At 41.4% G+C, this 15,636-nt stretch overlaps 1 protein-coding gene across 2 annotated transcripts in view; it reads right to left on the reverse strand.

Moving 5' to 3' along the window:
• The window catches only part of ERBB4 (erb-b2 receptor tyrosine kinase 4), a 1,370,802-nt gene that overhangs the window by 435,798 nt on the left and 919,368 nt on the right, over positions 1–15,636 (reverse strand). For both annotated transcript variants that reach the window (XM_073633560.1, XM_073633559.1), the window contains exon 5: positions 11,754–11,819. In XM_073633560.1, the coding sequence (XP_073489661.1) occupies positions 11,754–11,819 (66 nt within the window). The remainder of the gene's footprint in view (positions 1–11,753; positions 11,820–15,636) is intronic.

The following is a 15,636-nucleotide window of genomic DNA, read 5'->3' on the forward strand; positions in this document are numbered from 1 at the left end:
TTTTTCAGGGTTTATTGTAAACCCCTCCTTCCAAAGAGAGTCCAGCACTGCCTGGACTTTGGGCAAGTGTGATTCCCAGTCTCTGCTAAAAATGACTATGTCGTCCAAGTACACTGAGGCATACTTCCGGTGAGGTCATAAAATCCTATCCATTGCTCGCTGGAATGTGGCTGGAGCAGTTTGCAATCCAAAAGGCATCCTTTTGTACTGAAAACTCCCCTCTGGGGTAGAAAAAGCAGTTTTCTCCCTAGCAGCCTTAGTCAACGGGATTTGCCAATATGCCTTGGTAAGGTCTAACGTAGTGATAAACCTGGCTGTACCTAGTCTCTCAATAAGCTCATCTACCCGGGGCATGGGGTAGGCATCAAACCGTGAAACTTCATTAAGTTTCCGGAAATCATTGCAGAATCGCAGAGTCCCGTTGGGCTTCGGTACCAACACAATCGGGCTCGACCACTCACTCTGCAATTCTTCAATAATCTCCAGGTCTAACATCTTCTTCACTTCCTCTGAAACAGCCTTCCTTTGGGCCTCTGGGATGCGGTAGGGCCGGACAAAAACTGACTCCTGGTTCCGTGATGATATCATGCTCTATGGTACTCGTGAGCCCTGGCAAGTCTGAAAATTTTTCTTTATTTCTCTTGAAGAACTCCTTTGCCTGCTGACTTTGGGTTTTAGGCAGGGTATTTGCTACTTGGACACTCTCCACCCCAACCCGAGGCTCCAATCTTGCACTAGCCAGGGAGGTCACTGGTTCCCTCTCTGTCCAGGGCTTTAACAAGTTTACATGATATATTTGATAGGGTTTCCTCTTACCCGGTTGGTGGACTTTATAATTCACCTCTCCCACTTTTTCTACAACTTCAAAGGGGCCTTGCCACCTGGCTAAGAATTTACTTTCCACAGTAGGAATCAACACCGCTACTCGATCCCCCACTTGGAAGTTCCTTATTTTAGCAGCCCTATTATAGACTCGTCATTGAGCCTCCTGGGCTTTTTGTAAATGTTCCTTGACTAGTGGCAACACAGTTCGGATCCTCTCCTGCATTTGGGAAACATATTCAAGAACACTCTTATGCTGACTAGGTTCACTTTCCCATTCCTCTTTAACAAAATCCAGTAGTCCGCGAGGTCTCCGCCCATATACCAACTCAAAGGGCGAAAACCCAGTGGAGGCCTGGGGCACTTCCCGGATAGCAAACAGGAGAGCTGGTAACAGACAGTCCCAGTCTTTACCATCCCTTTGTACAACTCTCTTGAGCATAGATTTAAGGGTCTTATTAAAGCGTTCTACTAACCCATCCGTTTGGGGATGGTAGACCGATGTGCGCAGCTGTTTAATCCGGAAGAGCTTGCACACATCGGCCATAACCCTCGACATAAACGGGGTGCCCTGGTCCGTTAGTATTTCCTTGGGAAAACCAGTCCGTGTAAACAACTGGAATAATTCCCGGGCAATAACCTTAGAGGAGGTATTCCGCAGAGTTAGCGCCTCAGGATATCGGGTGGCATAGTCGAGAATCACCAGTATGTAGGAGTGACCTCGAGCTGACTTCACCAAGGGACCCACTATATCCATGGCTATCCTTTCAAATGGGACCTCAATTATGGGCAGAGGGACCAAAGGATTCCGGAAGTGGGTCACCGGAGCGGTCAACTGACAGGTGGGACAAGAGGTACAGTATCTCCTTACCTCTGCTTTCAGACCTGGCCAGTAAAACCGGTCGGTGATCCGTACCTCCGTCTTTTCAACTCCCAGGTGTCCCCCTAAAACATCATCATGGGCCAGATCCAGGACCTTGCGTCTATACTGTTGGGGTACCAATAATTGCTCTACCACATTTTCTCTCACTTTGGTAACCCGATAAAGCAATTCATTACAATTTGCAAAGTGTGGCCACTGCTCATTCGCACCTGGCTCTTGGGGAAACCCATTTATTACTACAACCTGTTCCCGTGCATGGGCCAAAGTGGGGTCCTGCATCTGGGCAGTACCAAATGCCCCCTGAGGAACACCCAAATCCGGCAGGGCAGGGGTAACGGCCACTTCCTCATCCTCTTCCCCCAGCATTACCTGAAGTGGGGAAGGTTCCCCCCCCTCTTCAGTGTCCAGGTAGGTCTGTGAATCACACATTTTGACACCCTTAATAATATCAGCACTACTTTCATCACCATTAACCAAATCATTAGCATTTTCAAGAACATTCGGCATTTCAGGGTTATTTCTCTCAACAGCAGGAACAGAGGGACTAGTTTCTCCCCAGTCTCTGGACCGTCCAGGTAGTTCTCCCTTTCCCCACAGTTTTGCAAATAATGGACAGTCTCGTCCTATGATAACATCATGTACTAAGTTCTTTACCACCCCCACCTCTTGAGTACCAGTGCCACATGCTGTGGAGATGGGCACCGAGATGAGAGGGTACTCTCTAGTGTTCCCGTGAATGCACACCACCCGTAAAGTTTTTCTTACCGGACCGATCTTCCCAATTACTCTAGGATGGACCAGGGTTACCATGCTTCCGGAGTCCAGCAAAGCCCGGGCAGGGAGGTGGTTCACTTGGACTTCACACTCGAATTTCTCTTCTCCAAGATCAATATGTGTTGTGCATGCTTTCTGGGCATAAAAAGACCCCCTCCGAAGAACCCCGCATTCCATGGGCTCCTCTTGCAGTGGGCAGTGGGCCCGGGTATGGCCCCAGGAATGACATCGCCAACATTGTACATCCCCTCCTCTCCGAACAGGAACAGATCGCTGAGAAGGTATCGGGAGTGACTCTTGACCTTCCGGGGTGTTGGTTCCAGGGCTCCGGGGAACGTTCTTTCGAAGGGCAACAGTCGAACGAATAGGCCATGGCAGACTGGGTCTTTGGCGCTGGGTAGGGCCAAGCAGATCCTCCACCACTGTGTATCATTCCACCATCTCGACAAGGAGGTTCACTGTTTTGGGGTCTCCATGGCTGACCCACCGTTGAAGGTTGTCTGGCAGTGACCTTAGGTATCGGTCCAGCACGACCCGCTCCACGATTTGGAGGCCAGACAACATTTCGGGCTGCAGCCATTTTTTTACCAGTTGCACCAGGTCATGCATTTGAGACCGTGGTGGACGATCTGGACGATACTTCCATTGGTGCACTCGTTGGGCCCGAACAGCAGTAGTTACCCCCAAATGAGCCAATATTTCTGCCTTTAATTTTTGATAGTCTTTAGCGTGATCTGGTGGCAGGTCGAAATAGGCTTTTTGAGGATCTCCGGTTAGGAAAGGAGCAATTAGGCCGGCCCACTGGTCCTGGGGCCATCCTTCTCTCTCTGCCGTCCTCTCAAATGTAGCAAGAAATGCCTCTACATCATCACTCAGGGACAACTTCTACAAAAAATGGCTTGCCCTCATGGTCACCTGGTTGCCAGGGGCAACAGCCGCTTGCTCACGGCCCTGAGAAAGCTGCTGCACTACTTCTTTTAAGGCAGTCACCTGAGCCTGCATAACCTCTTGCTGGGTTGCTTGCTGGGCTGCCAACTGGGCCACCAACAGGCGAGTGTTTTCTTGCTGTACCTCCAGCTGGGTTGTTAAGCGCTGATTAGCTTCCTCATGGCGAGTCTGCGATTGTATATTAGCCAAGGACAGCTGTTTAATTAGCTCCTCCATTGCTTCCGCTTTCAGGGTTTGTGCGGCTTTAACACAGGACATAAATCCACTGTACTGTCCCTTTAAATGTCAGTTTTAAGTCCAATACAAAAAAAACAGCAAAAAAAATGCCTGCTACTCTGTCCTGCCCGCATTCGAGCACCACTTGTAATGTTTGGGGAACCAGCTAGATCGCAGGACACAGGCTTTTCACTCAAAAGGAGATTTATTGAACTTAAATAGCTTTACAGCAGCAAAAACAAAAGAATAAGGTTTCAGTCTCACCGACTTGCAAAGTCCAGAACTGCTATTGCAGTTAAACAGTCCTTAGTTTCTTTTGCAGGTAGATTCCTCTAGCAGGAGGCTTCCAGGCAGGACACTGCTATTCACTGTTGCTGCACACCAAAACACCATCCACATTCTCCTCTACACTCCTCCACACCCTCTCTAACTTCCTGTCTTGTTTTAAACCCACTTCCTCTTACAGGTCAGGTGAGTTAACCCTTTTTTGTTCCCTTAAAGGGACCACAGTCCAAACAGAGGGGAAACATAGCGTCCTTCCAGGACCCAGCCACGGCGTCCTGTACAATATATATATATATATATATATATATATATATATATATATATATATATATATATATATATATATATATATATATATATATATATATACAGTCCAACTTGGACCAATGTAACTATGCATATAAATAATATTGATTTAATCTTGAAAGAAAATTACAATGAAGCTTTCTTAAATTGTTTACAAAAGATAAAAAAACATTTATCAACTCACTTATCTCACAAGCTTTCAATTTATTCAACTGCCTCCACAGAGTTTGATCCGGCACTGGGGCCGGCATGCCATTTACACAGTGTCTGTTTCAAGGGCTGTAGTTACATAATGGCATTTGTGTGCCAGCACCTAGGGCAGATTGTTTAGAGGAAGCAGCAGCAAGCCTATGATAACTCAAAGGCCAAATGTTTCTTTATAGTTCAGGAACTATTAAATATTGTCCTTTTTCTTGCTTGGGTTTCTGCACCAAAAGTAGGCCTGCCTATAAAGCAGATTGCATGCTTTCTGTGATAGAATGGACTATCAGTAGTTTTTGAAAAAAAAAATAAACATAGTGTCGAGATTGTAGAGCATTATCATCTAGAAGTACCAAGGATGGCATAATCTCTAAACTCTCCAGTCTCCAGTGGTAGCTTCTTTTTATGTGATCTTGCCTCCTTAATGTTTAATGTTTGATCAGAGTTTGATTCCTTCTCTAACAAACCAGGATGATCAGAAAAACAGGATCTCATCACTGAACCTCTGTCTCTGACTAATTAATATCTCCACCCCTTTGAAGTTCTTCCTTACCCTTATGGCACATCTTGCCTTCTCTAGCACCTATGAAGCACTGTAGTATATTAACCTTCCTTCCCTGTACGTTAGACCTTGCCTTTTTTGTCTAAGCCTTCTGAACCTTTGTGCATATATACAGTAGTGTCCAACTATTTTCACGGGCCAGTAATCTAGCCCCCTAATGCTAATGGAACCTAAACAGAAATGGCAGATATAGCCTGTGCAACTCATCCAGAATAATAATTAGCCTTGAGATCCCCCACAGCATGTTTTAGAACGTAGGCATTGGCGCTACAATGAAAATCACAGTTCTGCATCAATGAGCCTGGGGGAATCAACCCCATTTTCACTGAAATGTTTCTGTTAATTTTACATGGTGTCCATGCATTACACTGCTCCTGCTAGTGCTGGCCTGGTGGACAAATTAAATCAATACAGGAGACTTATGAACATGCAAAGTTATTAGCACAATACACAGATTTTAATTAAAGATGCTGCGTGCCGTGAAAGTGCCTGGGCGATCCTGATTGATTTGGGATGCTGTTTCAGCTATTTTCTTACTTCTTGCACCAAAGTCTTACTAGTTTTTTCCTTATATTAACTGGATATTAGCTGTACAGTTTGTATTCTCTGAGAAATGAAGATAAAAAATCTAACAGGTGCTGCTTGTAAAGTATTCTACAAGAATCCCAGACAGAAAATGCACTGCATTGCATTATTTATCCAAATGGTGGTGTGAGGATGCAAATATTTGCTTAGGATAGCCTTGATTCATTTATATCAAATACATACTGCAGTCTGTGACATCACTGAGTGACACTTTAAACAAAACTGAATTATATAATACATTTACAGTCATTGCACTGGATCAGTTACACGTACCACAAGGTCAAATACAACCTACTGCTGTCAGGGGTATAAACTGTATGTAGACAGCCATCATGAGCATCTTTAACAGTAACAAATGTCACCAATCCCCTGTCATTAGTCTAGACTGGGGGGAACACTAAATGATGATTGGACACATGTCAGCTAGCAATTATTACACATATACCTTGAGCCAGGTTGAATTGCTAATTATTATTTTTGTTTCTTTTTGACCTCCTCATGACAAGATAAGACAAATCTTAATGACTGAACTTTGACTTGTGTTAGTAAAACTGTACTAACTACTTAGTGTGTCCAGGTGAATTATATCTTGCTTTTTCAGGACAAATTGGGCTTTCATGGGGTGTTTAGTGGTAAAGGAAAGGATATCTCCTAATTTTTGTTAACCCCTTGTAGACATATGCCCTGTACACACGATAGGATTTTCCGATGGAAAATTTGTGATAGGACCTTGTTGTCGAAAATTCCGACTGTGTGTAGGCTCCATCACACATTTTCCATAGGAATTTCCGACACACAAAGTTTGAGAGCTTGCTATAAAATTTTCCGACAACAAAATCCGTTGTTGGAAATTCCGATCTTGTGTACACAAATCCGACACACAAAGTGCCACGCATGCTCAGAATAAATTAAGAGACGAAAGCCATTGGCTACTGGCCCGTTTATAGTCCCGATGTACGTGTTTTACGTCACTGCGTTCAGAACGATCGGATTTTCCGACAAATTTGTGTGACCGTGTGCATGCAAGACAAGTTTGAGCCAACATCCATGGATTTTGTTGTTGGAATGTCTGATTAATGTTCGACCGTGAGTACGGGGCATTAGTCTTTTTCTGACACTTGTTGCCCACAAGTTAGAATCAGTATTTGTTTCTATAAAATGACTTAGAACTTTAAGTAATATTTTATAGAAGTATTTTATATATATATATATATATATATATATATATATATATATATATATATATTATTCTATTCTCTCTCTCTCTCTCTCTCTCTATGTATATGGAGAGAGAGAGAGAGAGAGAGAGAGAGAGAGAGAGAGAGAGAGAGAGAGAGAGAGAGAGAAAATAGAACAAAATGGCGGTCATTGAAATATTTTATGGTACATTGTTTTTGCGCAGCCATCTCTCAAGTGCAATTTTTCAAAAAAATACACTCTGATTAATTAAAAAAAAACAAAACAGTAAAGTTTGCCCAATTTTTTTGTCTAATGTGAAAGATGAAGTTACGCCAAGTAAATAGATACCCAACATGTCATGCTTTAAAATTGAGCACAAATGGCGACAAACTACAGTACTTAAAAATCTCCATAGGCAACGTTTTTAAAAAATGTTAACAGTTACCAGTTTAGAGTTACAGAAGAGGTCTAGTGCTAGACTTATTGTTCATGCTCTAATGATTTTGACGATACCTCACATGTGTGGTTTGAACACTGTTTACATTACGACTTACGTATGTGTTCTCTTCTGCATGTGAGAACGAAGAATTGGGGGGCTTTACATTTTTTTTATTATTTATTTTTTATATTTACACTGTCCCTTTAAATGTTTTTCTTTATTTTTTATCACATTAATATTGCTGTGACAGGGAATGTAAACATCCCTTGTGATAGCAATAGTCACGTGTCAAGCATTTTTTTTTTTTTTTTTGAAGGTATCTGGGGTCTATAGGACCCCAAATCACTCCTTTGCACTTAAAATAATCCAAATTGTCAAGTTTGCCTGGCTTGAATCCTGACATTCTTTTTTTAATCTGGCACCTTTAAGGCTTCAGTAACCCGGAAGTGATGTCATGACATCACTTTCGGGTTACTAGATCTGAGAACCAATCAAAGCCAATTCTGGCTTTGTTCAGGTCTCCAGCCAGCCGGTGGACAGGCCGGCTGGTCACTCGGGCCTCCTGGTGGGGCCGGAGAGCCCGGGCAATCTGCAGAAGGCGGTGGGAGGGGGAAATGTCACCTCCCACTGCTTGTAATAACAGCAGAGTGGCTGATTAGCTGCATCGGTTACAAATGTAAGAAAGCCGACCGTCGGCTCTAAAAAACGATACCAGGGTGATGCCTGTAGTTGCAGGCATCACCCTAGTACAACCTCTTGAAGCAGAAGACCGCATATTTGTGTTACGTCAGCGCAAAGGGGTTGTATTATTATTATCAAAGGAAAATTGGCACAAAATAGAAAATCTTTTTTTTAATTTACTATTTATTTCTCGCTATTACCATAATCTACCATCAAAGAACAACCCAAAATAAATTCTCCTGCACCTGACAATTACAGCGATACCACATATGTGTTTTGTGTTCATTTTACTTTTTTTAATGCTACCTAAAACACACTGACACTCACACTAACACTAACTGACACTGATACTAATTTGACCTTGATCTTTGACTCCGAACATGACCTTTGACCCTAACCCTGACCATGACCTAGATCAAACCCTGATTTAGTTATTTTTTTCTTATTATCTTTTATAGAGGTGAAAGAAAACCTCACAGGGTCAGGACTGGTCACTGTGAAAGCCAATCAGTGGCTAGCACAGTAATCAGGTGATTGGGACCTCAACCTCCTAGTTCCTGATCTTTAGTACGGGACCCCAGGCTCTTGGTGCAGCCTGTTCCCAGCACAAACACAGGTACGCATATATGCGGCCCCACAGATAAAGATCCACTTCCATGAGGCCACATATATGTGTACTGCCAGCGAGAAGGGGTTAACATATCATTTCTAGTAGTAAAACATGATATATGGGTAAAACAATACAGTAGATGTTTTATCCATAAAAGCCAATCACATGTTAGCTTCCTAACTTGCACTATTAAAGTAGATGCTGTAATCTGATTGGCTGCTATTTGCAACACAGACGCCACTTTTCCCTGACTTGTAGGAATCAACTTAAAATGTTAATGTGCAATAAAAACTGCAGCGGTGTACATAAAAGTTAGAGCATATTTGACCATCTGCTTTTGTAAAGTGAAAACTTCAAAATATGATATTTATGATCATTATCTTAGTTCTAAAATGTATGCGTTTGAAAACTGCAAACTAAGAATGCTAATATAGAAAAGACCCAATTGAAATATGGATACGGACTGTAAAAAAGGATTTTGTTTTTTTTTATCAAATGCATTCTCAACTGGAAAACATTTCTGTTTTGGGTGGATGTTGGAGGTTTAAATCATCCATCACCTCCTAAAAAATATTGGGGAATCCAGTCATAAGATCTCTGCACTTGAGATTCCCAATCTGTCAACTTGCTGTAGCTATGAAGAAGAGGTCATCACTGAAATATTCCACTGACATCACAAAATCTCATCACTGAAATATTCCACAAAAATGTCTGTATTATTTCAGTATAATTGGTTTAGCTGGGCTGGTCTGTGATTTCACATTCAAGTCTAGGTCTGATGTGGCCATGGTCTTGGATGTGTTCTTAAAGTGGAGCTCCACCCAAAAGGGGAAGCTCTGCTTGTTCACACCAACATTTGGCACTTTATGGGGGGGAGCAGGTACCTGTCAAAACCACTTCCGGTTAAGATCGCCAATCATCAATCTACAACATTTCCGGCCCCTCCTCCTTCCCCCCGCTGCCTTCTTGGACACACACAAGTCCCAGAAGATGGCAGAACTATTCAGAAAACACAGCGCGACTTGCGCATGTGCAGTAGGAAACCAGCTGTGAAGACTGAAGGCTTCACTGCCGGTTTCCCATACTTACAATGCTGGCGCCTGCACCCGAAGCCAATTCATGAATCAGCTCAGGGCGCCGATATCATGGAATCCCTGGACAGGTAAGTGTCCTTATAATCAAAGTCAGCAGCTACAGTATTTGTAATTTTTTTTTCTTTACAGACTGGAGCTCCTCTTTAAGTCTCACTCCTCCCTAACACTTGGCAACACATACGATACTGTGCACATACACTGAGAAGGAACTGTTCAAATAAATAGCATACAGTACATACGGGGTGATGTATGACATAAGGATAAGAGAACACATACATCTTAAGACTATACTATTGTTTTCTGGAAAAAGAGTATTCTAAAACAAATAATATGTTTTATTGTATTCAGCCAGCTTGACGTACAGCATTTTGGCAGAAGAATAAGTTAGGTGTGACAAGGGAGCAGTGATTGTTCACCTTCATGTTACACTCAATAAGCATGACATCCATTATAGATTGCCATGGTTTCTTGGCCAGGAAGCTACGGCTTTCTAAAGCTCCTTTATGTGCATGTTGGGCATTTGGTTTAAAATGAATAAATGAACAATGTTATACCCAATCCTATTAAACTAGTAGAAGCTTAGCAAAGCAGGCACAATAAGTTGCCCGGTTTCACCAAAGAGTCTACAAAACTTAAGCAAAACCTTTCTAAAGTCCTTCTTTGCTTTGATTACCCACCTACACATCCCCTCCCCTCTCCTCTTCTTTTGGCAAGCCACAATATACTGGGATGCCTCTTTATTAGCTGTTGAGGTTTCCACATTTCATTCTGGAAGCCAGTGAAGGGCTAGAGATCAAAGGTAGAGCAAAGTCAAAGATTTCAGCATGCATCTGGCCTTAGCAGGGTGGGGAATGCACACAGGTGTAGCTTAATATGCATCATCATTCTTTGACATCATTTAGAGCAGTGGTCCTCAACCCCAGTCCTCAAGTACCCCCAATAGGCAATGTTTGCAGGTTTTCATTTATCTTGTACAGGTGCTTTAAATCAGAGTTGATGGCTTGGTATTTTGGACAGCTATTTTATCTAAGAAAATTTCCCAAAACATGGCCTGTTGGGGGTACTTGAGGATTGAGGTTGAGACCCACTGATTTAGAGCACAAGAAGCTTTTAGCTCATCACTATAAGCTTATCAGGATATTTAGAAAAGTATATACTGATTACCCTGGGCAAATGTGACTGTAGCAAAATTACATTTTCATAAAGGTACAAGATGCAGTGCCTGCAAGCACAAGCCGGAGAATTGAGCCCATTGATGTTATTGTAAGACCAAGGAGGACTCACAATCAACCTGTGGACCTTTGGGCTTACTTCTTCTACTTAGAATAGAGGAATAGTTTTTTATTATAAAATATATAGGAAAGATAGATTTTTATTATTCTACACAGTACAGTTTACAAGTATATGCATATAATATTACAGCTTAATCTTGTTTCCTGGTAACAAAAATGAAACATGGATTCCTAGTTTTACAGATAAAAGACAGAGCAGGTCACCGTTCACTTTGAAGTGTACCCAACTTAATTGTGACTACTTACGTAGGTATTCAAGTAGATAGATTAAAAAGCTCATCAGTCTATTAGAAGTGGAGGAATGAAACTATTCTAGCCATCACAAAAGTCAGCATGCCATCATACTTATTGCATAAATTCAGCTTATGTCCAATCACAAATCACTTTCTTAAAACTCTTTTGTATAAATTAAAGAAGAACTATAGGCAATTTTTTTTTTCATTTTAGATAGAGATGAACCTGTCACTTTTTTTTTTTTTGCCATCTGTGTCCCATTGGGCATATTTCACTTCTTGTCCCATAGCCAAAAAAGGAAGTGAGAGGAAAGTCCTGTAAATTAGGGGAATCCCTTGAGGCCGCCCAGGTCACCAGAATTAGTGCTCCCATTGGAAGAATTCAATCAACTCAACTCAACTCAATTCAATTACTTTTCTGAGGACAACCCAAAATTTGGGATTTTCTTTTACTTTCACTCTCAATAATAAATGTAAAAAGGACACAGAAAGGGTGAATCTCTCCAACAGGGGTAAAGACAGAAATAAAAACATGACGGTGTTCTAATCCATCTCCACTCTATTCAAAGCCAAACGTTTTGCTAATAGTTATAACTCAGCAAATGTATAATGTTTTTCATATATAAAAAATAATGCTACTTACATCTTTGGCACTGAGGTTCATTTGGGCCCCAGCAATGGTCAGGACATGCTTTCGGACATTTCCCACCTGAGAACACAAGATTGGTTTATATGACTAGTGTTCATATGACCAGAAGTTCTTGAAATGGATTACATTCTTTTCAAACTCTCATAAAATCTGACATTAATGTGGACGGAAGTTTCACATTTATTTCAGGTTTGAATCATAATTTTCTTTTAAAAACCTAACCTTCTTACACTGCACACAAGGTACACTTATTACCAGAACTTTAAAGTGAATTTAAACCCTCACATATAACCAGTTAAGTGAACAGCCACAGATGATACACAGGGATAAAACAAATCCTCCTACATAGGTTTTACTTCTTTATCTGCAGTCTTCTCTTCCCTACGCCTCTTCAAAAGGCCAGAATCATGTTTAAAATCTTTCTTCATCTGCCAGGAGGAGGGGGCAGAGAGGCTGCAGTTACAATGTATTAGAGCTGATTGGAGGAAAGGCACACATCTCTCCTCCACACAGCAGAAGAACTGTGTTGTGATTAGACAAGCTCCATTCTGAGCTCTCCCTGCCCCTCTCTCCCAATACAAATTTATCTCATGTGTCGGGAAAACTTCTCATAAGTGACTCATGCTGATAACAGAGGAACGAAGCACTAGAGAGAAACGACACCTAGAGCTTTAGAGAGAGATAAGTATTCATTACAGACATATGTGCTTTGCTCAGATTCCATGACTGAGGTTTACAACTATTTTAATTGATTCTACTTATAACATCTAGTAGTTATGCACATAGGATGAGTTAGATCAGGATGGCAAAATTTTATATGTATAAGTGATGAAGATATGAGTTATTATATCATTATTACTTATATTCTCACAAAATAGCACATTATATTTTAATGTTTACAAAAAACTACATTAGGATTGAGCGATTTCATATTCTTTCATTTGAAATGACACTTCAGTATGGGCTGAACCTAATTAAAAAATAAACACAAAAAAGTACAATAGAACATTTAGTACTGCATGATATCCAAACAGTCATCAATTTAACCACTTCAGCCCCGGAAGGTTTCACCCACTTCCATGACCAGGCCATTTTTTGTGATACTGAGACAATGGGGGAGATTTACTAAAGTTGGAGAGTGCAAAATCTGGTGCAGCTCTGCAAAGAAACCAATCAGTTTCCAGGTTTTATTGTCAAAGCTTAATTGAACAAGCTGAAGTTAGAAGATGATTGGCTACCATGCACAGCTGCACCAGATTCTGAGTGCTCTAGTTTTAGTAAATCTGCCACACTGTGTCGATTTAACTGACAATTGCGTGGTCGTACGACGCTGTACCCAAGTAAAATTGATGTCTTTGTTTTTCCTACAAATAGAGCTTTCTTTTGGTGGTATTTGATCACCTCTGCAGTTTTTATTTTTTGCGCTATAAACAAAAAAATTTGAAAAAAAAACAATATTTTTTACTTTTTGCTATAATACATATCCAAAAAAAAAATGTAAAAAAAATAATTTCTTCATCAATTTAGGCAAATATGTATTCTTCTATGGGTTCTGCAGTGAATATTTTAAAACTTACCCTTCCACTCTGGTCCCATACTTGCGTAAAACCTTTGATAATTTTGTTGTGTCTGGAGAAATACCTGAGGAATACCTAGAAGCGCTAATTGTTACTATCCCCAAACCAGACAAGTCATTATATAACCCGGCAAATTACAGGCCGATTTCTTTATTAAACACGGATATCAAACTATATGCAAAAATCTTAGCCTCCCATATATCTCCTTATATCCCCTCACTAATTCACCCAGATCAGGTTGGGTTTGTCCCATATAGAAAAGCATCTGATGGAACCAGAAGGTTCATTGATCTTCTTCAGTGGGTCGAGCATCACCACATGCCTTCTCTGCTCCTCTCCTTGGATGCAGAGAAGGCATTCAATAGGGTACATTGGACCTATCTGAAAGCAGTTCTACAAAAATTCGGTCTCATAGGACATACTGTATATCCACAGCTATTCTTGCCCTATATTCCTCACCGTCAGCTAGAGTCTGGACCTCTGGTATGGTCTCTAAGTCATTTAATATTTCAAATGGTACAAGGCAGGGCTGCCAATTATCACCCCTTATATTTGCTCTAGTAATGGAACCATTGGCAGAAGCAGCTAGAAGTAATCCACAAATTACGGGCCTACAGGTGGGTGAAATGACCCACAAAATAGGGCTATACACAAACAACGTCATAGTCGTCATGACTAATCCTGAAAAATCTCTCCCAACCCTCTATGACCTACTTCTACTGTTTGGACAAATATCATTATATAAATTTATTTGTACCAAATCTACTATGCTCGGTGTATGTCTAAATAGTTCTCTTAAACAATCCCTCTCACACTAGTCCCCCTTCCTTTGGGCTCCACCTGCAACTATTACTTACTTAGGCATTAATTTAACAGTTCCATCCACAGGTATACTACGCCTTAACTATGAACGTTTACTTTAGAAACTAAAAAACATGTGCTCTGAACTATGCAAAGTGAGAACATCCTGGGCCAGTAAGATCACCCTTACCAAAATGTTCCTGATGCCACACATATTATATCTTTTTTCAGACTCTTACAATCACCCTCCTCTCATCGCAACATGCCTCAATACAACATATCCTCAACAACTTTATGTGGGACAATAAGCACGCAAGAGTGAGATCCTCTACCCTCTGCACACCTACAACTAAGGCGGGACATGGAGCACCAGATGTTTGAGCTTACTATAAAGCCATACTCCTCAACCAAACCAAACAATGGTGGACATCCATGTCTAAAACATCCTGGGTGCAAATTGAAGAAGCGGCCTTTCAGACTAAAAGCTCCCAACTCCTTGCTGCACTTCTAGTACACCACCGAACGCAACGTTCTTTCCTCAACACAGTCAAAGCAACTATTAAAGTATGGGAATCCACGTTCCAACAAACCAAAGGCCCATGAAGCTCTAAGTCTCATCCCAATTTCAGCCTTTGAGCTCATTTGCTCAAACCCTTCACTGTCAACCTGGTTGTCAGCAGGAATTTGCAAATTAGGAGACTTCTACAAAAACAAGTATCTACAATCATTCCAAGAACTACAATCCAAATACCCTATCCGGCAGCAGGACTTTTTCAAATATCTACAAATATGTCATGCACTTAAAGAGGTACATTGGTCAGAATCCAACCAGGTTGTAGGGATTCTTCAATTCCATGAACAACCTAGTCCCTCTCAAAAGGGGATCTCGCATCTATAAAAAATTCTAAACTTCCCTCCAACGATGCAAAAACTCCCAGGGATGTGTAAATGGGAAAGATCTTTCAACTTTTCAGCCTCCCCTAATATATGGTACCAAGTATCCTGTGCCACCCTACGGTTTTCCAAGTGCCTTACCCATTGTGAAACAACCCAAAAGCTGCTACATTTCTGGTACTACACTCCAGAAAAATTATGCAAACCCTTCCCGTTTTCCCCCTTCACTTACTGGAGGGCTTGTGGAAATCTAGGATCTTCCTCACACATATGGTGGAGTTGTCCTGTAATCTCTAGATTTTGGAAATATGTACATGCTTTGCTTGGGTCAATCACTGGAATAACTTGTGAGCACACACAACAGTTAGCCTTACTGGGGGTAGGGCTCGAGGACTGGCCACATCATTTCTATTCAATTGTCACTCACAATCTTTATAGCGGCCCAGCTTTCCCTTGCTCGGAAGTGGAAATCCACCATGCCTCCGAATATAAGCCAGTTGATAACAATATTAAACCAGCACTCATCTCACTATGACCAAATTCCTTAAACAGTGGGAGACCTGGATAATCAATACTAGAAGCAGCCCACTCAGAGAAAATATCTA

The sequence above is a fragment of the Aquarana catesbeiana genome, linkage group LG06 (assembly GCF_042186555.1).
Source record: "Aquarana catesbeiana isolate 2022-GZ linkage group LG06, ASM4218655v1, whole genome shotgun sequence".
Taxonomy (NCBI): Eukaryota; Metazoa; Chordata; class Amphibia; order Anura; family Ranidae; genus Aquarana; species Aquarana catesbeiana.